At 44.7% G+C, this 27448-nt stretch overlaps 1 protein-coding gene across 3 annotated transcripts; it reads right to left on the bottom strand.

The window, feature by feature from the left end:
* CEP95 (centrosomal protein 95) lies at positions 1–27448 on the bottom strand. 3 transcript variants are annotated; one of them, XM_082212430.1, is made up of 22 exons: positions 27275–27448; positions 23513–23641; positions 23002–23109; positions 20991–21104; positions 20229–20340; positions 19370–19485; positions 16609–16713; positions 15203–15408; positions 13371–13443; positions 11720–11808; positions 10419–10537; positions 9711–9846; positions 8326–8449; positions 6746–6927; positions 4684–4776; positions 4276–4426; positions 3032–3192; positions 2303–2377; positions 1687–1839; positions 774–920; positions 618–689; positions 1–396 (listed from the first exon to the last, which is right to left on the bottom strand). In XM_082212430.1, the coding sequence occupies exons 1-22, from the start codon at positions 27291–27293 to the stop codon at positions 217–219; spliced, it is 2664 nt and encodes an 887-aa protein (XP_082068556.1). In that variant the 5' UTR covers positions 27294–27448; the 3' UTR covers positions 1–216. The 3 variants fall into 3 exon arrangements, with proteins under 3 accessions (XP_082068556.1, XP_082068555.1, XP_082068554.1); XM_082212429.1 differs by lacking the exon at positions 27275–27448 and adding an exon at positions 25679–25758 and having other exon boundaries at positions 20229–20337; XM_082212428.1 differs by lacking the exon at positions 27275–27448 and adding an exon at positions 25679–25751.

The following is a 27448-nucleotide window of genomic DNA, read 5'->3' as shown; positions in this document are numbered from 1 at the left end:
TTTTGACGGTTGAGAAGGTAACCTTTATTGAAAAAGTCTTGTTTTTTAAAAAATCATTTTGAAAAGATCAGTTCAATATTTCCATGACACTGTAACAGTCTATGGATTCTGGGCAGCAAAACAAGCTACTAACTTCATACTTCAGGTTGCGTACTGCCCAGTATCATTTTTAAATATAAAAAGCATATTTGCCAGAAATAAGAGGCATTCCAACACTTAAAGGAACTGGTAGTTTTTGCTATATTGAAAGGAAGCCACTAGGAGTCTGGTTTTTAGGCGATCAGCTTCCAGTTCTCGGAAGAATGAATCATCATCATCACGTGTGATCATGTCCTGCAGTTCTTTAATCTCCTTCTCCATCTTTGATCTCAGCTCACGTTTCACTTTGTTTAATGTCTGAAAGAAAACATTAGGATTAAGTCTAGTACAAGGTTTCCCAAACTTCGGAGTCCAGTGGTTGGGGGGGGGTTTGGACTACAATTCCCATCATCCCTGACCACTGGTCCCGCTAGCTAGGGATGATGGGAGATGTAGTCCAACTGCAGCTGGACGAGTTTGGGAAACACTGGTCCAGTGGTTGATCAACAAGACAGAAAGTTTAGAGCAATAAGACTTACTGTTGCCTGTGCTTTCTCTCTGGTTTGGATTTCTCGACGTTCTTCAGAAACAGCTTCTGCCAGCATTGAAAACTAAGCAGAGCGCAAGAAAAACAAATTAATTAGGTGAAGAGAACGTTAGTTTATCCTTGTGTTGTAAGGAAGAAGCAAGCCTACCTGGTCCTTATAGTAGCACTCCATGGCCTCTAGCTCAGCCTGATGTTCTCTCTTCTGCTCAGCTCGCTTGTCCTTGGCATACGATCTCAGCTCATGCAGTCTCTGCTTCTGAATTTCCAAGCCTTCTTCAAACAGGTTTTTAAATATCTGCCAAACAAAACATGGCACCCGCACACATAAGAACAGCTCCGTTCAAGAAAACCTCAGCCCAGGTGACCAAGTGAAGAAAGCTAGTCGCGCTTAAACCTATTATTTCCGAGGGAACGTAACCTGCTTTGCAACAGGCGCGCAAGTCAGTTTGCTTCCTTGGCCATGGATCAGTAGCTACAACGTGTCAAGTAATAATTTTTTTAGCTGATTAAATAAGACTTGGTGATTACATAGTTCATTATGTGAAAGTGCATTTGCATGTTCCTAAAAGGCACCTTTGAAATGCTCAAAGTAGTGTAGGAACTAAAGTTAACAAAGTCACAATTCATTTTACTTTCTTGACAAGTTTTCCCCTAGCTCTTAATCTCAAAGGAGATTACAAAGGAAATATCTATGTGTTATCACGATCACAAAGCTGCTCTCCAGTGGGCAGGCCTCACCTCACCCTGCTAAGGAATGGGTAAGCTAGATTGTGTGGTACCTTGCAAACTGGTGTCACAACCCCAACAGTACCAGCACACCTAGTGCAAGAAATATCCATAGGATGGCAGCCTACTCGTGTGATGAAGACATTCCTAAGTTACCAGAGTGGTGGGAGAGCTGCCCATGGAGAAGGAGGAGCTATGCAGCTGCGATCAGAGCATGTTGGAAAACATGGAAGCTGGCCCGCAGTCTCAATACAGTCCTTAGAATCTCAGCTGGACTTTCCTGGGAGGAAGACCAGGAGTCCCCCCTCCTGCAGCGCAGGTTTCCCTCAACTTACACGTTCCTCACGTGTCCTGGCTCTCATCATCTTTGCCCGCAGCTGAACTCTGTAATCCTGGTAGTACTTTTTGGCTCGGACAATTTGCTGTCGTCTCTCCTTCATTTTGTTCTGGGCACATTTCTGCCGATTAATGTGTTGCTTCAACTCTTGCTAAAGACAAAAACCGAGAAACAATTCAAGTTTCCCTAAGGAGAAGAGAGAAGGTATTAACTATTTTCTGAAATAGGTGCAGCGACCAGAAAAGATGAATTGACTTCTTGATCTTCTAGAGGAACTATAGCTGGACAAAAGAGTTTAGGAGGGAAGGCCGTTTTTCAGAAGATCAGCTGTCCAGTTTTTCACTCCCATTTGCTGCAGGACTATCAAGCACAATGTCCTGCTGAGCAATTGGTAAATCCCGAAACTAGATGAGGGTGTGGCAATATGCTTCACCCAGCAGAATTAGGGGTGTCTGAGGACCTGGCTCGCCCAACTTGAAAGCATTGCTCTGAGAAAATAACTCACAACCTACAAAACCAAGTGCAGTAGTCCCCCCCCCCACCAAAGAAAAAAAATTGGGGTCCCAAGCTGGTGCCCTAACCAGCCCCACCTTCTGCAGGGTCTCTGAACATACCAGTCTCCTGTTATGAGCCTGCTCTTTCTTAATGAGGTCAACAAGCAGTTCATGCCTTTTCAATGTTTCTAGTGCCTAAAAGTGGGGGGAAGTAAAGAAACCTGATTAATATTGGTTTTGCACATGTCAATCTTCTGCATACTATAATGAACTCATGTAACACTTTAAAAAAAAAGTGCCCTTCCTCCTTTTTTTACCCATCATGTTTGGATCTACAGTTTCTCTCAGAAACTCTTTCTGTATGCTCTGTCTCCCTCTGCGAGCAGGAAGGCAGTCACACGGAAAGCCGATCCGCTTCCAAGAGGAAAGGCGCATGCCGCTCTAAAATCCCCTTCTGCTTTCCTCCGGCCACCCTCTCTCATCTCTCGCCACAGCAGGAGTTAGTTGAGCTCTGCCACAAAGGTACCTAGCTGCGTGGTCCGGTTCCCTCTTTGCTTCCCATCTCTTTTATGCCCCAAACTCCTCATCTCATCAGAACTAGCTCCTTGTGGAAAGAATCCGGAAAAGTCCCCTCCCCCCCCTTTACAACCTTATCAGTCCTGCAGTGAAGAAAAACTAAGCAGAAGCACATTTTGCAATGCCATCTTATGTACATTTACTCAAAAGCAATCCTTCTCCCACCCCTCTGGAAGGCATGCATAGGATTGGAGCCTAATATGGCTGGTACACACAGCCCCACCTGATCTTTAAAAGACTGTGACCCTCCCTGGCCTGAGCAGAGTAACTCACTTCACTCTGCAGTTTGAATTTGTTTTTACTGCCAGTTGACTTCAGATGGTCTATCTGTGCCAGCTGCTGGTGCCACATCTTGTTCATGACAGGGCGGGAAATGTGTAGGTGGGGAAAATCCTCCAAGAGCAGAGGCAAGAGGTCATTCTCCTTGACCTTCACTGCAAGAGAGAGATAGGCAGGTGTCAGCCACCCGGCTCTGGAAGACAAGGGCAGGGCGGCATAGCCTGAGGTCCCAGTCCTCAAGCTGTCAGCATCTTGTCTAAGGAAGATGTTGCAGGTCTATGCCCCTGGAGAATAAATATGTATGGAGGGAGGGCATTGTTAAATTCTCACACATTTTAAAAAGGAAAAAAGAAAAATCACTGCCCCAAAGTGTGGGTAGGACCAAGCTATTATGTTCCATGCATGTAACGCCACTAGCTACTTTGCTGCAGCAAGAAACAAACGCTGCACAGAAAAATGGTGGGCACTGGAAAAATTAAGCCCAGGCTCACATTGCCATGTCTGTGCTTTGTCTCAAAGCTATTTTTCCCTTAAAAAGAAAAAGAAAAAGCTGTCAGATTCTATTAGACATGTGCATGTAATGTGTAATTAGTCTCTTAAATACCATATTGCTGCATGCAATACCTCAAAATAGGGAGCTGCGCACTTATTGCAGGTGTCACACTTGACCCACAAAGCTGGGAGTCGCTTGGACTGTGGCTTTTCACCGCAAATGGAGAACATGCAAGTTGAAAAGTGAGAATGCAATTTATGGAGTGTGCTCTTTTCTTTGACAGCATCCTCTCCCAGCGTTCTTGTGGCGACCACCACAATTGCAGCCTTTGTTTTCCTAGTCAGCTACAGGTGTGGAGCAGAGAAAAACAGGTTTGCCCATATTGGCACAGATGCTTTCAGTATCTTTCAGAAGAACATCAAGCTGTATAAGCACGGCTGGCATATGTTGCTTGGGCGCTTAATTTTAAAGCAACAAACCCTTGCCAGTGACTACACTGAACTCAGAAGAGCTCCTGGAGCAGAGAGGAGTGTGGTGGTGGGAGCCTTGGCTTCTCTGATGGCTTTTGGGAAAGGGTTGGGATGAGCTGTGTGCCCTTGGTTAGAAACTGGTACATGAATTTGCTTCCCTTACACAAGTCTAGACATATGGAGGTCATAAGGCAAGAAGCCAGTATTCTTGGCCTTCAGCCGACGCTTTTAAAAGTTGCCAAGCGTTCTACTAAGGAGCTCTCTGTAGTTCTTACTTGGAGCTGCTTTCTTTGGCTTTGCAAACCCTCCTCTTGAAATCCACTGGCTGAGTTTGGGATTCCGAGGACCATTTTTTCTAGAATAAATCTTTGCTGCTTGCAAGGCTCTTGGAGGTTCTTTAAATAATTTCTCCTTGTACTTTTGTTCCTAGATGCAGACAGACACGAAGAACAAGTTACTGAAAGGCAAGCATTTCCAAAAATAGCCACTGGCTACTTGTAAGGAGATTTACGTGGACTGGGCCAAATTCTTCCTGTAGAGCAAATGGATTCTGAGCAAGGAAGAGGAGCATTTCTATGCACCTTGAAAGAGAGGAAATCCACCCTCACATCCCAGGAATTCAGAGACCAGTGCAAGAGAGACAAACCACCCCAACTCCTTCATTCTATTCTGCTCCCCCTTACAATTTCCTTGGCCTTGGCTTTCAGCTCTGCCAGTTCGAATCTCTCACAAGCCTCGTAAGCTCTTAATTCATCCTCGTAGGCTTTGGTCAAGAGCTGGAAGGCAAAAAACAAAGCCTGGTCAATGTCCACAACAAGTGTGTCGATTTAGCAAAACATTCTATGCCACTTTTCCACATTTCTACTCCCAGGGCAGCTAAACATCAATTAAACTATATAAAAACAGCAAGTCAACATACCAAAGCAGAATCCAAACATAAAAGGTATAAAAGCTTCACAGAAGAATAAAAGGTCTGGGTTTTTTCAAGGCCTGGGAAAATAGACCGGCCCCAAAACACAGCTGCCAGACGAGCCTCCCCAAGGAAAACGCAGCACAGCTAAGGCAGGGCAGCTCTCGCCAGTTGCTGCAACTCTCCTCTCAGAAGGCTGGGGGACTGAGAGGAGGCCCAAAAAAGGTTAGCTTGAATGCATAGGCAGAGGAATGCAGGGTACCCAAGTCCCAAACCACGTAGAGCTTTAAAAAAGTAAAGGTAAAGGGACCCCTGGCCATTAGGTCCAGTCGTGGCCGACTCGGGGGTCGCGGTGCTCATCTCGCTCTATTGGCCGAGGGAGCCGGCTTCCGTGGGTCATGGGAGCTTCTGGGTCATGTGGCCAGCACGGCTAAGCTGCTTCTGGCGAACCAGAGCAGCGCACGGAAACACCGTTTACCTTCTCGCCGGAGCGGTACCTATTTATCTACTCGCACTTTGAGGTGCTTTCGAACTGCTAGGTTGGCAGGAGCAGGGACCGAGCAACCGGAGCTTACCCCATCACAGGGATTCGAACCGCCGACCTTCTGATCGGCAAGTCCTGGGCTCTGTGGTTTAACCCACATCACCACCCGCATCCCTTTAAAAGGGTATGGCCCCTGTATGACTCACACCAATTAAGCCCAATACCACCAGTGCAGAGAACAGCCACGAGGTAGAGGCTTAGGCTTGCAGGATGGTGCTTGCATCGTTACGTGTCAGCAAAAATATATCCGGCACTGCAGTTCTGTTGGCCCAATGGACTTGTGTGTGTGCACCTGAGGTTCCCCTTCCTCCCCCTGCACACCTTCAAAATCAGCTCCACAGGGGTTGGGGGAACCCCCTGGAGTAGACTGTGGGGTGGTAAAGGAAGGGCAAGTCTTATAATCCCAGCAGAATTACAGGTATGGAGCACTGGGTACAACCCATAAAAACAAAGCAATTGACACAATGAAACTGAATGTGTCTCCCCACAAAGTGAGAGTTATGTTTCCTGCAGCTAATATTGGGAATGTTAATGCATATGGCGTTGCCAATTCGTATATATTAAAAAATACCAAGCTGGCACACATGAACATTTCAAAGAGCTAGTTACTTAACAGCTAACAGCACCAGGAGGCTGCAGCCCACTGGACCCCCCTGCCCCCCCCCCAAAGCATCAGATGTGGGAAGGAATTTTGCTAAGGCCTGAACCAAACAAACCTTTGCCTGTACTGGGCTGGGTCTTGCAATGCTAATCTGGGCATAAGATCCTTTTCAAGAAATTAGAAAGCCAAACAATCCAGAAACACGGCGGCAAAGATTAACAGCCAGTCAAACTCTGACGCAGTTTAGAAGAGGGTATTTGATAAGGGAAAGCATCAGAAGTCAGCACATCAGAGAAATAAAAGCTGAAGAATTATTTAAGCTGTTTTATTACTTGGCTGCTTAAGTACAGGCTAGAAAGCTGATTATAAGTGCCAAAGCACTTTGCTCAAGCCGCATAACAAATCCAAAACAGAATTGAATGCCTCTTGTTTTCCAGGGTGTCTGTGTCACATCACAACTCTAGCAAATTCACAGGGTGGATGTTGAAGCAGACAAGAGATCTCTGGGCATGCTTCCCACCCACCCCTTTTTAAAAAGAAAACCTTACAACCTCCCCTTTGAGCAAGCAGATAAACTATCTGTATTCCTAGTGCCAGAGACCTGGGAAGGCTCTTCATTGTTGGATATGCCTATTGAGGCTATTGGCCGTTCACCCAGAAGGCTGCATCTTGCAATCCTGCTGCCCTTACCTTTGCTCTTAACTTCCTCTGGTCTTTTTCCTTTTGCACACGGTCGCGCATTCTTCCCATTGGCCCTCGTACATCTTTCCAAAGTGCACCACCCGATTCAGGGGTTAGGTGGTGGCTTGACGGAGGGGGTGAAGCAGAAAGTGACCGCCGTCTGCTGGGTGCCCTTCCGAAACGTAGCACACCTGCAAAAGAAACCAGCTCTGAGCCTTTCTAGTAGCAGCAGCAGAAACGAGAGGCGCTTGCAGACACGCTCTTATTCGGTTCGCATGTAACGTGAAGCCAAATTGGCTTAGTGCAGAGAAAAGCTAACTCCCGCTTTGCTCTTCCTTTGGTCCTGCTGCTGCAAGCTAAGCCAGGGCTTCGCTTAGCCTGTTGTCTGAACCCAGGCTCATGGTTTGTCTTGCACCAGACAAACCATGAGCTGTGAAATGAGGTTTGTTCATTGGAACAAAGCAAACCATGTCCCTGGGTTTGGACAGCATGCTAAGCCAAAGCATAGTTTAGCTCAGGGGTCAGCAAACTTTTTCAGCAGGGGGCCGGTCCACTGTCTCTCAGACCGGACTATATTTTTTTTTTGGGGGGGGAAATAAATAAACAAATTCCTATGCCCCACAAATAATCCAGAGATGCATTTTAAATTAAAGCACACATTCTACTCATGTAAAAACACACTGATTCCTGGACTGTCCACGGGCCGGATTTAGAAGGCGATTGGGCTGGATCTGGCCCCTGGGCCTTAGTTTGCCTACCCATGGTTTAGCTCGTAGCAATTCAGCACAGCTGAAGGAGGGTCAAAGCAGCTGTACTTCCTCAGGGAGCCACACAGTTGTGAATTTGTGTTGAGCTAGGGTTGCCATCTTTCAAAAAGTAAAATTCGTGACACCTGCAAAGCTGTTGAGATTTATTTATTTTTTTAAGAAACCCACCAAAATTGTTAAGCTTTTTTAGGAAAAACTCACAAAAATTGTGATTTTAAACTTTCAGAGCGGTTTCTGCTGCTTTTTCTATTGCGTAGCCATACATCTGGGTTTTCCCTGACATTTTGCCAATTCGGCAAAATTCCCTTCAATGTCATTTTTACACCCAAAAACCAGGGCATGTCAGGGATTTTCCTGACGTATGGCAAGCCTATGTTAAGCCATGGTTCATATTAACATCGTGAGCCAGCTGAGCCACAGAGGAGTGACAGCTCTTTACGGTGAATGCCCTTCAGTTGCCAGTGGGACTCTCTGGGACCAAATACTCTACTGCCTCATATTCCAGTATAACATTCCTTCCTTTCACTTTAGGCCTTGGATCCACACTTTGCCAATCAAGGCTCAGCAGCAGGCTTGCAATTTATTGAAGGAAGTCCAAATGCACATGCAGAAGGAACAGCTGGTTTTCGCCTGGAGGGCGTTTCTTTAAGGTGTTGGGACACACAGCATTGGTGGGTTATGCTGCCCCTCTTGTGGCCATCTGCATCCTCTGTCTTTCACCAGAAGAGGGCAGTATAACCCACCACAAAGTGCGCACATCACCTGGCAAAGAAAGGGGCAGGTCACCAGGATGTTGTCAAACTTAACACTCTGAACTGTTACCCGATTCCGGTTTCCTTTGGCGGTAATCCATGATGCTATCGCTGTGCTGAGAAAGATTATCTTCATCGGCTGATGACTCTTCCTCCTCCTCCTTGCTTTGCTCGCCCAGAGCATGCTTTAACATCTGTCATTTAAAGAGATTCCCCCCATCTGTCAAAAATGCATTCCAATAGCACAACCTAGTGCTAACTGTTAATAATAATAATAATAATAATAATATAATTAATAATATATTATTATTTATACCCCGCCCATCTGGCTGGGTTTCCCCAGCCACTCTGGGCGGCTCCCAACAGAATGTTAAAAACACGACGAAACATCCAACATTAAAAGCTTCCCTAAACAGGGCTGCCTTCAGATGTCTTCTAAAAGTCAGGTGGTTATTTCCTTGACATCTGATGGGAGGGCGTTCAAAACATCCGTCTGAAAACTCCGGCCTCAAATATATGGATAGTGTCATATTTACTACCAAAACCAAGGTTGACACCTTGCGGTAACTTGCTTGAATTTAATGCAGCCTGGTCTATGCATGCGGCAGAATGGTTGGCAGAATCACAAGGTGGCAGAACGGACTGTGCTGCTACAGTACTACTACAAAATGCAGGCAGGAATGCTTCCGAGTACTGCAGGAGAGTTTTCTGCAAGCATCTGGGTGGCCATTGCGAGAACAGGATGCTTGACTAGGGGGACCTCTGGCCTGATCCAGCAGGCTCTTATGTCCTTAAACTCCTCATTATTTTGGGTAGCAGTTTTAATACTGGACTGCCTCTCTTTGGAAAAAGTCAATACAAGGAAGGAGTAATTCACCTAACATGCTACATATATTGATTTTATTAGAATGTTTAGTAAAGCCCGGGGACGCGGGTGGCGCTGTGGGTTAAACCACAGAGCCTAGGACTTGCTGATCAGAAGGTTGGCTGTTCGAATCTCTGTGACGGGGTGAGCTCCCATTGCTAAGTCCCAGCTTCTGCCAACCTAGCAGTTCAAAAGCACGTCAAAGTGCAAGTAGATAAATAGGTACCGCTCTGGTGGGAAGGTAAACGGCGTTTCCGTGCGCTGCTCTGGTTCGCCAGAAGCGGCTTAGTCATGCTGGCCACATGACCCGGAAGCTGTACGCCAGCTCCCTCGGTCAATAAAGCAAGATGAGCGCCGCAACCCCAGAGTCGCCCACGACTGGACCTAATGGTCAGGGGTCCCTTTACCTTTAGTAAAGCCCAGGGTGGACACCAAATGGTTTCCCATCTGGCCCTTGGATACCAGGGGCTACTAAAGGATTTTAAATTCATCCCACCCCTCTAACTAGGTTTTCTCACAAGTTGTCGACAACAGGAGAGCTGCACTATATTGGGAGAAGGTGCTGTCAAGAATAGATGGGGCTTACTTACTCCTTCTAGTTCGTTCATCCGGCGGGACAGTTTGTCCGACATCTCCTTCAGCTCCTGTTCAGACATCTTTTCCTTTGCCGTTTGGTGTGAAGATGCTTCCTCTGCAAGCGAGTCTGTGATGGAGCGTTCTTTCTGGCTGAGAAACCACATGGGGTCAACAGGCTGAAAATGAATGTTGCTTTTTCTATCAAAGACCTCATTTCAGCAGCACTCGGACAGCATTCCCAGGAGTTCCTCTTGGCAGCGATACAATGAGAGTTCATACATGGACCCCAGGGTTCACACCGGCCTCCCTAAATATTTAGCTACATATGTGACATGCTATTCCCTCTGATGAGGGCGGAAAAACTTGCATTGCAAGAATCAGTGCCCAGGTTGGATGAATGGGCTTTTGAGGAAATAAATGAAGAATATGACAACTGTTATTAGCATGTATCACCTTATGCTGCTGATAACATTGCTGGTTTGGGAGGAAGAGGCAAATATTGAGGTTTTAAGACAGGAGGAAATAACCTTTTTTTTTTTTGGTTGAGGACTACATTCCCCTTGGAGAGAACCTAAGTGGAACAGAGCCAGATCATCAGCACTTCAAATACCCTCCTTTTCTCTCTCACTACCTCATACTTAATAATCTTGGTAGTTCCCCACCTCTGTCTTAAACAATGCAAGCAAACCTTTAGGATCTCAGACGATCTAGGAAGTGCATACCTTTTCCCAGGAAGCAGATTCCTTTGTTTTGGTCTTGTGCTTTGCTTTGTTGCAAACTGTGGCAACCTGTCCTTCTCAAAGCAAGGAGCTGGTGTGTATGGAACATTCTCATTCCTTTCCTTTTAGATGAGAGGGAGAGGGGAAAAGCTCTCACTGAAGAAGTCAAGAATAAATTAAAGAGAATGCCTGGTGTTAAAACTGAGCAGTGAGTACCACACCATATACTGAGGGGCTGCCAAATGGAATTGCTGGTAATATTAGGGCATTAGCAGTCCTTCAAAGAAAGATATTCATTTACAGTGGTACCTCGGGCAAAGAATTTAATTGGCTATCCTCTCAGTCTCCTCTTTTCCAGGCTAAACATACCCAACTCCTTCAACTGTTCCTCATAAGGCTGAGTTTCCTGACCCTTTATAATCTTTGTCGCCCTCCTCTGCACAAGTTCCAGCTTGTCAACATCCTTTTAAAATTGTGGTACCCAGAACTGGACACAGTATTCCAGGTGTGGTCTGACCAAGGCACAAAAGAGTGGTACTATTACTTCCCTTGATGTGGACACTGTGCTTCTGTTGATGCAACCTAGTATAGTGTTAGCTTTTTTTGCTGCTGCATCACACTGTTCAAATACAGTCATACCTCTTGTTACGTTTGAACGGTTACGTCTTTTCAGGTTGCATCCCGTGGTGACCCGGAAGTACCAGAAAGGGTTACTTCTGGGTTTCGCCACTCACGCATGTGCAGAAGCGCGGCAGATTGCGACCTGCGCATGCGCAGGTTGCGTTCCTTTCAGGTTGCGAACGGGGCTCCGGAACGGATCCCGTTTGCAACCAGAGGTACCACTGTACTATAATTCAAATACTATAAACATGTAAGGTAAAAGATAAAGAACTCCTGGATGGTTAAGTCCAGTCAAAGGCGACTATGATGTTGCAGCGTTCATCTCGCTTTCAGGCCAAGGGACCTGGTGTTTGTCCAAAGATAGCTTTCCGGGTCATGTGGCCAGCAAGACTAAACCACTTCTGGCACAACAGAACACGGTGACAGAAGCCAGAGCACACAGAAATGCCGTTTACCTTCCTGCCGCAGTGGTACCTATTTATCTACTTGCACTGGTGTGCTTTCAAACTGCTAGGTTGGCAGAAACTGGGAGAGAGCAACGGGAGCTTACCCTGTCGTGGGAATTCAAACTACCAATTTTCTGATTGGCAAACCCAAGAGGCTCAGCGGTTTAGACCACAGCGCCACCTGTGTCCCTATATAAACATGTATCTACACCCAACAGGGTATGAATTAACAGCTACCTTTCCTGCATCATCTATGGTGTCTTCTAGCACTGGCTCATCAGCTTCTTCATTCACACCAGTTTCAGATGCAGGTTCATTATCTACAGCTGGAAGAGCCAACAGCAGAAGCCACAAGAAATTAGTTTACATAATTCACTTCTTTATAAACACAACTAGAGACAAACCCAAGTCCCAAAAAACTAAACACACTTGTCACAGCATATGCAAACAGGATAACACAGTAAAGGGATCCCCGACCATTAGGTCCAGTCGTGAACGACTCTGGGGTTGCGGCGCTCATCTCGCTTTATTGGCCGAGGAAGCTGGCGTACAGCTTCTGGGTCATGTGGCCAGCATGACTAAGCCACTTCTGGCAAACCAGAGCAGTGCACGGAAACGCCGTTTAACTTCCCACCACATCGATACCTCTTTATCTACTTGCACTTTGATGTGCTTTCGAACTGCTAGGTTGGCAGGAGCAGGGACCGAGCAACGGGAGCTCACCCCGTCATGGGGATTCGAACTACCGACCTTCTGATCAGCAAGCCCTAGGCTCTGTGGTTTAGACCATAGCACCATCCACGTCCCTAACACAGGGACTAGTAACTTGTAAAACTACCTCCACGTGAAGACTTCTATAGATTTTTCTGCACAAATCATTGTCAACAATAATTTTAACTTGTAAACATAACACAAATCTCCAAATAAGAAGCGTGGTGGGGGGTCAATTTGTTTTCTCGGGCTGTGCCTATCACAGGATGGTTAATCACATTTTCTAGAATGGTTTCTGTTCAGCAATTTTTTTTTGCTAATGTTAGTTCAGTGATGTAATTACCCAAGAAGGTGAGCAGGGAAAAGAAAGGCTTAAAGGTGAAAGGTAAGCAAATGTTCTGTCCAACAAGAATTGGTACCTTTGTTAATGGTGCACTCAAACTGTGTGTTAAAGTGATAAAGTGTACCAACATGTTGCCCTCCAAATGCTGGACTCCAATTTCCATCAGCCTCAGCCAATGGCCAGGGATGATGGGAGTTGCAGCAACATCAGTACAGTGGGATCTCGGCTTCGGGTTACGTGTTTTCAGGTTGCGGACCACAGGAAACCCGGAAGTACCAGAAAAGGTTACTTCCGAGTTTCACTGCTTGTGCATGTGCAGAAGCGCCAAATCGCGTCATGCACATGTGCAGACGCGGCGCTGCAGGTTACAAACGCTGCGGGTTGTGGATGTGCCTCCGTTACGGATTACGTCCACAACCCGAGGTTCCACTGTACTGGTTTACAATGCAATCCTATATAATCTGCCAAAGAAAGTACAGACACTGAGTTCAGTGGGACCAGCTTCTGGTTTGCTGAAAAGTCTCTTTGGGATAATGCAGAGCTCTTTGCGGGAAGTGAGTTTCTAACAGAATTCGCCATACCATTATAAAAACTTCACTACCCAAGTATCCTTGGGAAGGTGAAAAATGAAACTGAACATAAGCATACAGTGATGTTCCCTGGAAAATGAGAACATTTTCAGAGTGCATTAAAAAGAAAGAAAGAAAGATCCACAGGTAGCCGATTTACAAGCACTTTTCAAAAGTCTGTTTCTCCCTATGTCAGTAGCTTTAATTAGATTAGTAGAAGAGATATCAAGATTACACTTTTCAATAACTCAAGGAATGTTCTTACCGGAAGTGATTGTGGATAAAGAAAGGATGTCACTTGAGAGAGTTCCAGGCTCTTCCCCAAGGGGCTCTGCAGGCTGTTAAAAAAAGTGGGACATGCAAATTTTGTGCGGCGTTTGCTTGCTTGTTTGTTTTTAATGCATATACGAGCGACTCCCTGTTTGCATGAGGGTTGCATTCCAGGTCATCGTGCGCGTCAACAGTCGCATGCCAATCAAACACCTGCAAAATGGTCACTGCTTGTGCATAAAATATTATCCAAACCGTAAAAATAACCAGATGTATTAACACCACATTAAAATTTCTTTGCATTTGGTGTAGGCCTTGTCATTTCTCATCTAAATAGCTAATAGCATCAACGGTATATTATGACCGACACACACACTCCAAAAGTAAGTGAAATGATTGCCAATTCTCCTAACAGGTTAGTCACCTTATTCATCCCTTCTCTTCCATCCAGATATGACACCAACTGAGTTTGCTTCAGCATACAGAGAACACCCCTGATTCTCCTTGTGCAATTAGAAAGGCTTTGGCTTACTTCCATTTACTAGTCATCTCATTCCTTGGTACTGCTAGTAGATTAATCATTGCCTTTTGATGTCCTGTTCAAACAATATCTTCTATATCCCCTAAATGACCTATTGCTTTAAGAGGAACTCTCTATGAAGATGTGCCTCTTCCCACACCATTTGGGCAGTGTTAGAAACTGAGATATTAAAGCTAGGAGCCAAATGGCACCTTAAACCTAGGTTGTGGGCCCAACAATGGAATGTCTAGGCGTGCTTTTTTATAACAAGAATACAAAGCTGAAAATGAATGAACTGCAGCTAAAATCTTATGTTCATTTTTCACATGGTCTAGTCTTTCCTCTGCCCAACCCCCCTAATATTCTTAAGAGGGTCTCTTCTCCAGTCTTCAGAAAGTAGCTGGAACTGGGGAGGCAGAAAAAGGTCCTCCTTTCCTTCTACTCTGCAGTTTTAATCTGAAAATCTTAGGTGCAGTACTGCGCCCAGTGCTCAGAAACTGCATGTGCTAATGAAATTCCCTGTTGCAAAATGTGTCTAGAACAATGGGAGTTTCAAACACAGCATTTGGGACTCTATCATGATTCTTATATATTAGTTTTATCTTAAATCAGCAGGCGTGGTAGTGGTTTAACACGCTTAGACAGCGTACTGTAACTCAGTCAGAAATACACTCTTCCACCTTTGTTCTGAAAGCGAAACACACCATATTTTTTGCTCTATAAGACGCACCAGACCATAAGATGCACCTAGCTTTTGGAGGAGGGAGGAAAACAAGAAAAAAAATATTTTGAAACCCAGAAGCCAGAACAGCAAGAGGGATCGCTGCGCAGTGAAAGCAGCAATCCCTCTTGCTGTTCTGGCTTCTGGGATAGCCGCACCAAGCCTCTTCAGGGCAGGGGGAGCGTTCCTCCCGTTGCCCTGAAGAGGCTTCGCAAAAGCAACGCAAAGCCTCTTGAGTGAAGAGGGAGGAGCGCTCCCGCTGCACTCAAGAGGCTTTGCGTGGCTATACCTGAAGCCAGAAGAGCAAGAGGGATCGGTGTGCAGTGATCCCTCTTGCTCTTCTGGCTTCAGCGATAGTTGCGCAGCCTGCATTCGCTCCATAAGACGCACACACATTCTGCCTTACTTTTTAGGAGGGAAAAAGTGTGTCTTATAGAGCGAAAAATACGGTACATATTGAGCTTCCTGGACACAGGAAGGCCTAGCAGCGTTAACCTGGAAGCAGTTCAAATTAAGGATCCCAAGGCAATACATTTCTACAAAGGCTGACAATACTAATAGAAACAAAGGAAGCTTCAGCACTTACATCAGAGGACGCAAGTCTGCAAGGTTTAGCCGGCGGTGGCGAACGTCTGCCTGAACTCCCAGCGCCTCTTTCAGTTAGGTAAGAGGGCCTGGATGCGGAAGGCTGGAATGGTGGCTGCAAAGGAATAGCTGGGCGGATTGGTTCCCCAAGCTTTTTTGCATTAGAACACAGCTGCTCCTTAGACGACAAAGCAGATATGGCTGTTCCTTAGGAAAGACAAGCAGTTTAGAGGTTCAGTCCATGTACTTTAAAAAAAGGGGGGCATATAATCATTATAATTAATCACTCCGCTGGGAAGTTTCCTTTAGAAATTTTGGGCCCAATGCTGGAAGCAAGTGCTTTATGGGATTTCATAGAACTGCTTAGGATATTTCCCCCACAGGTCCTATCAACTTGGCCCATCCAGACTTTTCACACACATGGCTTTATTTAACTGAATAAGATGCACAGGTAAGATGAAACATGTGGGACATGGGTGGCGCTGTGGGTAAAACCTCAGCGCCTAGGGCTTGCCGATCGCATGGTCGGCGGTTCGAATCCCCGCGGCGGGGTGAGCTCCCGTCTTTAGGTCCCAGCTCCTGCCCACCTAGCAGCTCGAAAGCACCCCTAAGTGCAAGTAGATAAATACAGTGGTGCCCCGCAAGACGAATGCCTCGCAAGACGGAAAACCCGCTAGACGAAAGGGTTTTCCGTTTTTGAGCTGCTTCGCAAGACGATTTTCCCTATGGGCTTGCTTTGCAAGACGAAAACGTCTTGCAAGTGTTCCGATTTTTTTCCGCTCCCCCCCTTTTTCTAAGCCGCTAAGCCGCTAATAGCCTTGTAGCCGCTAATACGCTAAGCCTTTAATAGCCGCTAATAGTCTTTTAGCCGCTAATCCTATAAGCCTTTAATAGCCGCTAAACCGCTAATAGCGCTAATCCGCTAATAGGGTTGCTTCGCAAGACGAAAAAACCGCTAGACGAAGAGGCTCGCGGAACGGATTAATTTCGTCTTGCAAGGCACCACTGTACTTGCTTTATAGCGGGAAGGTAACAGCGTTTCCGTGCGCTGCGCTGGTGCTGGCTCGCCAGAGCAGCTTTGTCACGCTGGCCACGTGACCTGGAAGTGTCTCCGGACAGCGCTGGCCCCCGGCCTCTTAAGTGAGATGGGCGCACAACCCTAGAGTCGGACACGACTGGCCCATACGGGCAGGGGTACCTTTACCTTTACCTAAGATGTACAGGTAAGATGAAACATAGTAACAAACTTAAGGCAGTTCTCTTTCCCCCACCAGATCACCAAAGAAAGATCAAACCCAGGTGGTAAAAGAAAGGGTACCCTTACTTGATTAAAATACAATGGACACAAGAAAAGGCCAGTAATATATTTTAAATATATATTTCTGAGGTTCTTTGGTATACACTCACCTTGAGTTTCTCTGACAAGAGCCCTTCTGCCACTAGATGGTCCCCCAAAAGCCACAAGATCTTCAGGTTTTGTAATCTTCGAGATGTCTCTTTCTGCAGGTAACTCTGTAAGAAATTGAAATTTTAAGGGCAGCATTTGGAGGTGACTACGTGCAGAAGGAGCGCACGAGTCAAACATTTGTGTTTGACTATTTCACTGCTAATTACAAAGGAGATGTATTATCCAAACAGACTATTGCTGTAACAGGGAGCAGAAAAAGAGAATAAAATATTAGGTTGGCACCTTGTGCAAGGAATCCTGCACATAGCAAATCCTGCCAATTCCACCATGCTGCAGCCCCCAGTGCTTCATCCCATTGGATTTCATAAGGTCTTTTAACCCTCAGGAGCAGCTTGGGATATATGTGTGGATGCTGAGAGCAGGAATAGGAAGGAGGAGCCAGGTAAGCCCCATAGCATGACAGCTCCCCTGGCACTTTTTGGGTTCAACCCAGTGAGTGATCCTGAAAGTTACCATATTGTAAGTACCCTTAAACATTTATTTAATTTAATTTCTACAGTGGTACCTCGGGTTACATACGCTTCAGGTTACAGATGCTTCAGGTTACAGACTCCGCTAACCCAGAAATAGTACCTTGGGTTAAGAATTTTACCTCAGGATGAGAACAGAAACCGCACAGTTGTGGTGCGGCAGCAGCAGCAGCGGGAAGCCCCATTAGCTAAAGTGGTGCTTCAGGTTAAGAACTGTTTCAGGTTAAGAACGGACCTCCAGAACGAATTAAGTCTTTAACCCGAGGTACCACTGTACACTGCTCTCCATCCAAAGATTACAGGGCGGTTTTCAATATAAAAACCACAAAGATACATACCAGAATAATAAACCAAAACAATATCTCCCCCAGTTTTAAAGGTCACAGACTGTTTAATTAGCCAAAGGCCTGGGAGAAGAGGAATGCTTTTGCACGGAGCCTGAATATATGTAAGGAAGGCATCAGGCGAGCCGCCCTTGGGAGAGCATTTAACAAGCAGGGAGACACCGCAGAAACATCCCATTCTCGTGTTGCTGCCCTCCAGACCTCTCGCAGAAGAGGCACACCAATAACAGCCTCAGATCATGATTGCAGGGTCCAGGTCAGTTCATCTGGGAAGAGGTGTTCCTTGTGGTATTGTGGTCCTGAACAATATCTCAAAAATATGCATGCTAAGGTTTGGGGAACATGCAAAAGCCAGTGTAAATGTTCAAAACTGATGGGTTTAAATTCAGATCCAACAACTAAAAATATTTAGTAAGTTAGTAATTTACCGTATTTTTTGCTCTATAGGACGCACTTTTTCCCCTCCAAAAATTAAGGGGAAATGTGTGTGTGTCCTATGGAGCGAATGCAGGCTCCTTGGCTTCGCGTTGCTTTTGCTGAAGCCTGGAGAGCGAGAGGGGTTGGTGTGCACTGACCCCTCTCGCTCTCTAGGCTTCAGGGATAGCCACCTGAAGCCTTCGGAGTGCAGCGCGAGTTCCCGCTGTGCTCCGCAGACTTCAGGTTCCTTTTGCTGAAGCCAGGAGAGCAAGACTTCGGGTTGCCTTCACTGAAGGTGACTGAACGCACCTTGAAAGCACTGAACGCACCTTGTTTTAGAGGGGGAGAACAAGGAAAAAAATTCTTCCGCTCTCTGCGCAGCGCCCCTTCAGCGAAGCGGCAGGAGAAATGGAAGGGGGGAGAAATTTTTTTCACGTTCTCCCCCTCTAAAACAAGGTGCGTCCTATGGTCGGGTGCGTCCTATAGAGCGAAAAATACGGCAATCAACCACTCAGTGTGGAATCTGACTAACACCCCAGCAAGTTACTATTTTTATCAACCAGCTCGTTCTATTTAATCACAAAATATCCAAGAACCCAGAGAAAGAAATTGACAGAGAAATGTAGACGGTAGTGTGTAAATAAGTCCTGGATGAGTCCAAACCCAGCAATGAACTCTGGAAGTCGGGAATTTACAATAATTCCAAGTCAGCAAGTAGCAGTATTTCCATAAATGACGATTAAGATATGATCTTCCCGCAAAAGAGGGGCCAAAAGGGACCACTGGTTTTCCCACATAACCTTGTGACTCAGCATATTGTTGCATGAATCTGACATAACATTATACCCCGTACTTCTGCTAATACTATCTGCAGCAGAGATGGGTGTTTTTATTTATAGCCTGCCAAATGTGTTGATTTCAAGTATTAGTTACTTGTGGAGTTATATAGACTACTCAAATGAATTACATCTCTCAGCTTCATGTTTCAGGCCGTTAAGATGCTGGTTTCAATTGTATGCTAATAAGCAGAATTGGTGGGGATCTCAAACTTCGTTCAACCTCTTACACTATTTTGATCCTTGAGTACCAACTTCCAATTGACACTAGGATCTACAAAAAAAATGCAATCTGAATTTTTCATTTGTGTTTGTAGTTAAAGGGTTACAATTTATTCCATCTGCTGGTGGGAATGACTGACCTTGTGACTCTTCTGGTTTTTTACTACTGCGCTAGAATATATTACAACAAACCATAGATTTCATAATTGTTTGTCTCATGCCTGTTCATCTCAAGTAATTTGTGAATGTGGGGAGAGAAATTGCCAATTCCCTGTAGCAAGCTGCTGCATACCAACAGTTTTTGTTTGCGGGGAAAATGCCTGCACAGGAAAGAAACTATTTAAAGTGGTCTCCGCACGGCAGACATTCAGTTACTCAGATTTGGCTGCTCTTGTGTGTTCTTGAACTCACCTTCATTTCTTAGAGAAAACAAATAAGCAGTGTCGCCAAGCTTAATGAGTTCACTTGTAGATTCCGAACCGTCTACCTCGTATGATGGAACGTCTATCTCTGACGAGCGAGAAGACCTAAACAGAATGCAAGGAAGTAAATTTGTTTACTTGACTTGGCCACAAGGTGGTGCTTCTAGCTGAGAGGCGCACACTTCCAACGCCAAGGATCACAGCTACATGTTTATCAACTGAAGGCGGCTATGACACCACATTAACTGGAGAAAATGCGTTTTCCCAGGTGACAACTACGTTTAACCATTCTTCGCAACTGGGAACGGGGACAGCATCTGGCAATCAGTTGCACCAGTGCATTGGCTGCAGAGCCAATGTCATGTCATGGCATTGCGGTGGAGGAAGAAACCTGCAGCAATATCCTCTCTGAGACACCAAGCAGAAACGTTGAGTTCAGTGCATTCCATCAGCTTGCAGAGGCTCTCAGTGTTTCTCAACCTGTGGGTACCCAGATGTTGTTGGACTACAACTCCCATCATTCCTAGCCAGCATGACCAGTGGTCAGGGATGATGGGAGTTGTAGTCCAACAACATCTGGGGACCCACAGGTTGAGAAACACTAACATATCAGAAATGCAGAAGCAGTTGTGGAGCAAGCAATGGTGGGGAGCGAGAAGAAGAGAGGTGTTAACTGTATGCTTCACAACTAAAGTGGTGCCCATGGTCATCAAAAGGCCATAGTCTAAAATTACCTAGCTGCACCACTGCCTCACCTATGGAAGCAGAGAACAGTGGTACTAACATGTTGCACACTTTGCAACCTAGTAAAGACTTGGGAAGCTGAGGGAACTATGAACCTGCCTTACCCCGAGGCAGACGGAAGTGTCAGGGAGGGAACTGGCACATCATGAACACCACCTTCTTCCTCTTCAAGACCGGTAGTCTGGACTTCATCTTCAGCCCTCTGGTTAAGATCTTCTGTTCATAAACAAAACTATTATGAGCAAGGGTAACAATATCAATCCCCTTCTCAGCCCACACATCTGCAGTGGCATATCGGTCAGCGTATGACTAACGCAGCAAAATATTTATTCTGGCACAGAAGCTTATATGATGCACTGTCTGTTTATGTAAGGTGTGCTGGCACTGTTGTAAAAACCCAGTTTCGTCCAGTACCAGCCACTTTGAGCTTTAAATCTGATAGGCTTGATTGCTTTGCAACCAATATTGTTAAATAAAAACTACTTGCTAAGAAATTTAGCATTGTTTTACTCCATATTTTGTGGTTTTATATTTTGATTTTGTTCTGTGAATCACCCTGAGACCTCTGGGTACAGGGCGGTATATGAATTTAATAACTAATAATAAGCTTTTTCTTTCTTTTCTATTATTTCCTATGCTCTTATTTTTTTGTTTTTGTAATTACAGCCTGACCTGACAGTGACTGAGAGGCACTGCAAGTCCTTTCACTTTATGCCAACATACTGATGCCTAGCAAGGCATTGAAAGTGCTCTCTCTTTTTAAGAATATCCCTCTAGATGCAAAGTGATATTACTACATACAAATAAACAGAATACGCTATCTGCGCAGAGGAAGTACATGCCATTGATTATGCCCCTACTCTCACCGCCATTCTGAGAAGCCGTCTCACTGATCTCTTCTGTCAGGTACTCGAGCAAGCCATCAAATATTTCCAAGAGATTTCTGATGGACTCCTTATTTCCTCTCACAATGTTCTCTCCTTGAGAAAAATCAGTGTTAATAGATTGGCAGAGAATGCCGGGGGGGGGGGGGGACATGGGTAGTGTATGCCTTTCACAACTGGGAGAATGGGCTGGGCTCCATGCAAATGGCTCAAAGTCGTGCATCTCTACCCCCATCGTTCAGCCTGAACACTGAGATCCAGCGCTGAGGGCCTTCTGGCGGTTCCCTCATTGCAAGAAGTGAGGTTACAGGGAACCAGGCAGAGGGCCTTCTCGGTAGTGGCACCCACCCTGTGGAACGCCCTCCCTTCAGATGTGAAGGAAATAAGCAGCTATCTTCTCTTTAAAAAACATCTGAAGGCAGCCCTGTTTAGGGAAGTTTTTAATATTTAATACTGTATTGTTTTTAACACTCGATTGGAAGCCACCCAGAGTGGCTGGGGAAACTCAGCCAGATGGGCGGGGTATAAATAATAAATTATTATTGTTGTTGTTGTTGTTGTTGTTAGCCTAATGCAACAGTCGGCATAAAGCGAGCCGTGTTGTGGATTGTTCTCTCTGCTCATTACGATTAGATGAAGTAAAGGGAAATTCACGGTGAGAGAAAATCATGCAGAGGATGTTTTCCTTTCTCATTCCAAATCCCTCAGAATGCCTTAAAAAAAAATTGGAAGCCCTTGGAAAGCATCTGCGGCTGCTCCATGGAGCATAGAGTTGGAAAGGAAACTCACAACAGGTTTCAAGTAATCTCACCTCTGACTCACAGTTCTAAAATGGAAGGAAAGGGTAGCAGCAGGGAATGTCAACTCTGTGGCTTTGTTTAATGAGCTGCATTAGAACACTTGGGGCACAATCCTGCATGCCAAGAATTCTTGTAAGCTCCATCTCCCCAACAAGGTGCAATTGTTTTGCTAGGAGAGGGATAACCTGTTTCTGACATAAGTATTTTTGTATGCCTTGGTGGGGGCTTGACCCTCCTCACGGTGCTAACCATAGAGATCCATGAACAAACCCAGTATCCAAAGCAGTGACATTTCCTCTTTAGATAACTGCTGATATAGGGAAGAGTCAGTCAGAAAGAAATGCAACTGGTATTGTGTCCCAAATGTCTTTCATGCACTAACAAAATCCTTGTTCCTTCATGGGATACTGCCCTCTGAATGTGTTTTAACTAATGAAAGATTTAGGTCCTAAATCTTTCAGTAAGTCGGATATACTTCCTAGATTTTAGGAATGCCCTATCAATTTGTCTTACTGGGAAAAGCAGCATGATCCCCTGTGCGCTTTTACGCAGAAGCACAGAGACGCACTCCCTAGTGTGTTTAGGATTGCAGCCCAGGTCACACTTTTCCAGTAAGTGAAAACATTGATTAAAAATGTGGGAGGAGGAAATTGCTAAGTTCATACAGAGACTAAATATTGCTCCCTAAGTAGACAGGGTTATGTCCTACCGAGTTATTGCAGAAGCACCCCCCCATCTCTTCTTCCCTTGCCCACAATATGCTCTGTTGGTTCCCAAACCAAGTCACATGGAGTTCCTCAGGAACCTGGACTGCAGTTCTTTATATACCGCAGGTTCAGGAGGCAATGGGGATATATGTATCTTAATTTGCTTTAGTACTTTAAATTTTAGGAAATTTTTCTCAATTTTATCTTTTTGTAAACCACTTTGAACTTTTGTTTATACTTAAGTGAATTCATAAAGGTTAATGAACTTAATGAAATAAATAAATATTGCACTGTCAGACTTACATACATCCAGCATAATTAAATTATTGCTCGCACCAACCATAAAAGTACATATAATTTTTTATTATTAATTTTTTTTCAATAGCAATCATAGAATGGTAGAGTTGGAAGGGCCTCTGAGGGTCATCTAGTCCAACTCCCTGCAATGCAGGAATCTCAACTAGATCACAAATGATAGGTACCCACCAGTTATATGCGATAAGCTGATCTGCAAGTAGTCCAAAGCCAAAGAATCTATCACTGCCTGCACATTATGGGCATCATCTTCAGGGCAAAGAGGTGTGGCTATGACATCTATAAAATAATAGGAGTGCATCATGCTATTATTTCACAGAACGGTATACGATATAAGCTGCTTTTCATGTAATCTGAGAGCAAGTCTGCACAGACCCCATGAGTCAGTTGGCAGAAATCTATATAACAGTGGATTGTGTATAATCGTTCAGTGCTTTCTTGTGCCAATGTTGTTAAAAAGAAGTTTAAAGCAGTTTCCATTTGTGTTTCGTTACAATTGTGTGTGTGTGTGTGTATTCGTATATATTTCTCATTGTTATTAGAAGCTCTTGGATATAGAACATATGATGCCTATTTAAATCCAAATCTCACAGCATTACTATTTATTTCAAATATACATAGACAACAGGGGGAAAAAATTACCCTAGAAAACCAAGACATTGTAGGAGGCATGCATTCTTACCTGGCACTGTCTCTCCCAATATCGATTCATAAAGATGAATAAACACTTTAGCTCCACAGTCAGAAAGATTGCTAACGTGCAGATCTATGTTACATTTTGTCAGGAGATCATTGGCAACATTGACCCATTCTATTAAAATAAGAGAGATGAAACATTATGGCTTTTCAGGGAATGTGTTTGCATAAAAAAGGCTACAAAATCTTCTATCAAGGACCCAAAAAGGACTTAACAATGTTTTTTTAATCTCCATCAAAATCAAGTTTTCTGAAATAATGGGTGCAAAATTGCCATTTATCTCATAATGCATACATTAATCTCCAGCAATTGAACTGGCAGGCCTATTTGTTTATTACCACTGCAGTAGCCCATGACGAACCAACATTCTCACCAATCTTGTTGGGTAGGGAAAGTGGCGTTTAGAGGTCAAGATCCAACCCCTATAGGAGTATCAAGTTTAGTAATTAAAAACATATTTTTTTAAAATATATTATCACATTTTAAAAATAACTCTCTAGTCTAGACCTTATCATTCATCTTATTACAAATGTATGTAAAATACTAGCTTAAAATGTAGCATGTGTTTCTTCTGTCAGCCTGGTATGATATTGCAGACAATTCAGGAAGGAATATGACGTAGTGTTGCTTCTTTTAATGATCGATTTATTATCTTCAGATTCCTTTTTTTGATGCTTAGAGGGATTACTAGAAAGAAAAAAGGTAATATGATGGTTGATTGCACAATTCTCTTCAGGCTGCATGCCATCCAAATGTAAGAATCTGGTCTTTTCACAATTGTCTTTCCTATTTTTTTCCAGCTGTAAGCCCTTTGGAAACAGCAATGAAAAGTATTTTTTTTCTACCCAACACTAACCATGCTGGTAGGGAATCTGCAGGTCAAATTAAGCACCCAAGGCTGCCTAATTTGGCCGGTGAGGCCATTTTCATTCACACCAATCAGATGTGGGACTCGTATAGTTTTGGGTGCCAATGAAGAAACAGGAACATAAAGCTCAGTGTGTGCTCCTGATTGTTCCTTCTCACCAGGCGTTTGCATTCCTGAGTAGATCCAACTATTGCCAAAAGTAATTGCACTTGCCAACCGGGCATTAAGTGGTGTGTCAATCATTTTATAGTAATAATAATAATTCACTGACAAATTTAAGCAATGCCAGCTGTCAGCCTTGCTGCAAAAACGCAATCAGGAGAGCATGGCTTGGAATAATAACTTCAGGTGACTGAAAGGTGAGTGGCCCCACCCTTCTGACAAATGTGGCCTGACAAAAGCAGCTCCCTATCCCTGACATAGCATTTTGTTGGGTCTGTAACACGCAGTAGGAAGCCAAAACTAAAATACATTTTGATGAATGATAAAGGTTGTGATGCCACTGTGACCATTTTAGTTTAGCTTTTGCATGCATTGTTTTAATGATATAGACCGCTTTGGGTATCAAAACATTGGTGAACTCCTATATTTGCATTGTGATGTACTAAATATTTCTGAGTATACTGTAAATAAATGGTTTAAGAAAGAAAAATATTGGTGGGCCTGCAAACTTTTAGTCAATTTCCAGTTTCTGAAACAAACTCTGTTCAAATACTACCTAATTTGGGATGCATTCTGTTCTCAAATATATGGAAATCTGATAAACCTTGCCAGATAATATAAGTATATAATATAAGTATATATAAGCTCTATATTAGAGCCCTGTGAACCAGTTCTGGGATATCATGTTGCAATTGCATACTTGTTTTTGTATAGCCACTGTCAAAACCTGTCGGAAGGAGCTGCAAGCAACAGATCTCTCAGAGCAATGCCAAATATACTCTCTTAGATTAGTGCCAAGTGAGGAAGCCAAGACAAAAACCAGGACAGCACTATGTGCTCAGTTTTCTAAGAACATGAGCTTCTCCCCTCCCAGTGTAATCCTATACAGATATACGCAAAATTAAGTGCAAATGACTTCAGTGGGGCTCATTCGCAGGCAAGTGTTATTCATACGCATAAGATACCTTGTAAAGGCACAAATTAAAGAGAAAACACATGCAACCAATGAAAGCTTGCTTATATTGATATACTGCTAACATACATGTTATTACAAATATAATGAAAAAATGCTTGTTTCCGATGTGATAAAAGCAGCAGCATTTTATCATATGTTTAGTTACCTGAAGGCAAGGAATCAATCTTGTATTTATTGTAAGCACTCACAATTGGAATAGCCATAGGAATTGATTCCCTTTTAACTGTGCATTGTTAAGAGAACAAAATTCCTCTAAGAGTGGCTTTCTCATCTGCGTCATCAAACAAGTTAAAATAATTATTTACCAGCACTTCACAGGCAAGAGCAATAAAGACATGCAACAGAATGGTCACATATATGTGCTTCTTGGGCACCTTGTGTTTTCCTAGATGAGGGCCCTTCTCACCATATCTGATGAAGTTGTTTAAATCCACAGACACTTATACCATACTAGATAGACTTAACATATAGCTCTCTTGACTTTGCCAGTGTGGAGTCAGATTGTATGCCTAGAGATGAATTACAGGGATGTGTGGTGCAGAATTCCCCTCCAATAAATTCATTACAGTGGTACCTTGGGTTACATACGCTTCAGGTTACAGACTCTGCTAACTCAGAAATAGTGCTTCAGGTTAAGAACTTTGCTTCAGGATGAGAACAGAAATCGTGCTCCGGCGGTGCGACAGCAGCAGGAGGCCCCATTAGCTAAAGTGGTGCTTCAGGTTAAGAACAGTTCCAGGTTAAGAACGGGCCTCCGGAACAAATTAAGTACTTAATACCACTGTATTAGCAACCATTCACGGATACCGACTGCAAATACAATACTGGGCAACCCAGTATTCGTGTTGATTGGAAGTTTGGTTTCTGTCCACTTAGCAGTTCGAAAGTAGATAAATAGGTACCGCTATGGCGGGAAGGTAAACGGCGTTTCTGTGCGCTCTGGCACGGTGTCCCATTGCGCCAGAAGCGGTTTAGTCATGCTGGCCGCATGACCCAGGAAAGCTGTCTGCGGACAAACACCGGCTCCCTCAGCCTGAAAAGCAAAACGAGCACCGCAACCCCAGTTGCCTTTAACCCGACTTAACCGTCCAGGGGTTCTTTACCAATTTACCTTTTTATCTTTACTGGGTCGTTTCAAAGTTGGTTAGGTCTTTTTTTTAAAAAAGGAAAAATAACCATGTTAAATTAGATCACACTGTGGTACAGCATCAGAAGATGTCCAGATAGGAACGAGGGTGGGGAATCTGATGCTTTTAAGAGATAACTCACATCACAGACGACTAAGCTGTGTTTCTATACAGATAGGGGCTGATGTGGCCCCGCTGTTTTACATAGGTAAAAAGGTAAAGGACCCCTGGATGGTGAAGTCCAGCTGGCAGAAGCTGGGACGGAGCAATGTTTGGAGTTCACCCCGTCGGGCGGATTCGAACCGCCGACCTTCCGAACAGCAAGCCCAAGAGACTCGGCGGTTTTGCTCGCTCCCGTGCGAGGGGAGAGCCATATGGAAAGCATTATTACCACAGGGAACGGGAACCTGTGGACCCCCAGCCCCACCCCGGAGGTGTTGAACCCCGACTCCTATCAGCTGAGGGGCAACAGGTGTTAGGAGAACGTGGGAATGGGGTGAGGGGGGAAATGGGTGTCGCCCTCCCGCCTCCGAAATTAGGGTCCCTCGCCTTCGGGGGGGGTTTCCTTCCTGCGCCACCCCCTGCCCGGAACTCGTCGGAGCGGGCCCGCCCACCTCTTTCAGCGGCGCCCATCTTGGGACGCTGAGGCGACAATCTCCCGCAGCCGGGCCCAAACCAGCGGCCCCCTCACCTCCCGCTTCCTTCGCCCTTAAGCGATGCCCAGGGATATTTAAACGATTGGCCCGCTCTACGGCCTTTTGCTCTGCGATTGGCCAGGCGGCAGCGGA

The sequence above is a fragment of the Podarcis vaucheri genome, assembly GCF_965113315.1.
Source record: "Podarcis vaucheri genome assembly, chromosome: 2".
In the NCBI taxonomy this organism is placed as follows: Eukaryota; Metazoa; Chordata; class Lepidosauria; order Squamata; family Lacertidae; genus Podarcis; species Podarcis vaucheri.
This window is presented reverse-complemented; position numbering and strand designations above follow the sequence as displayed.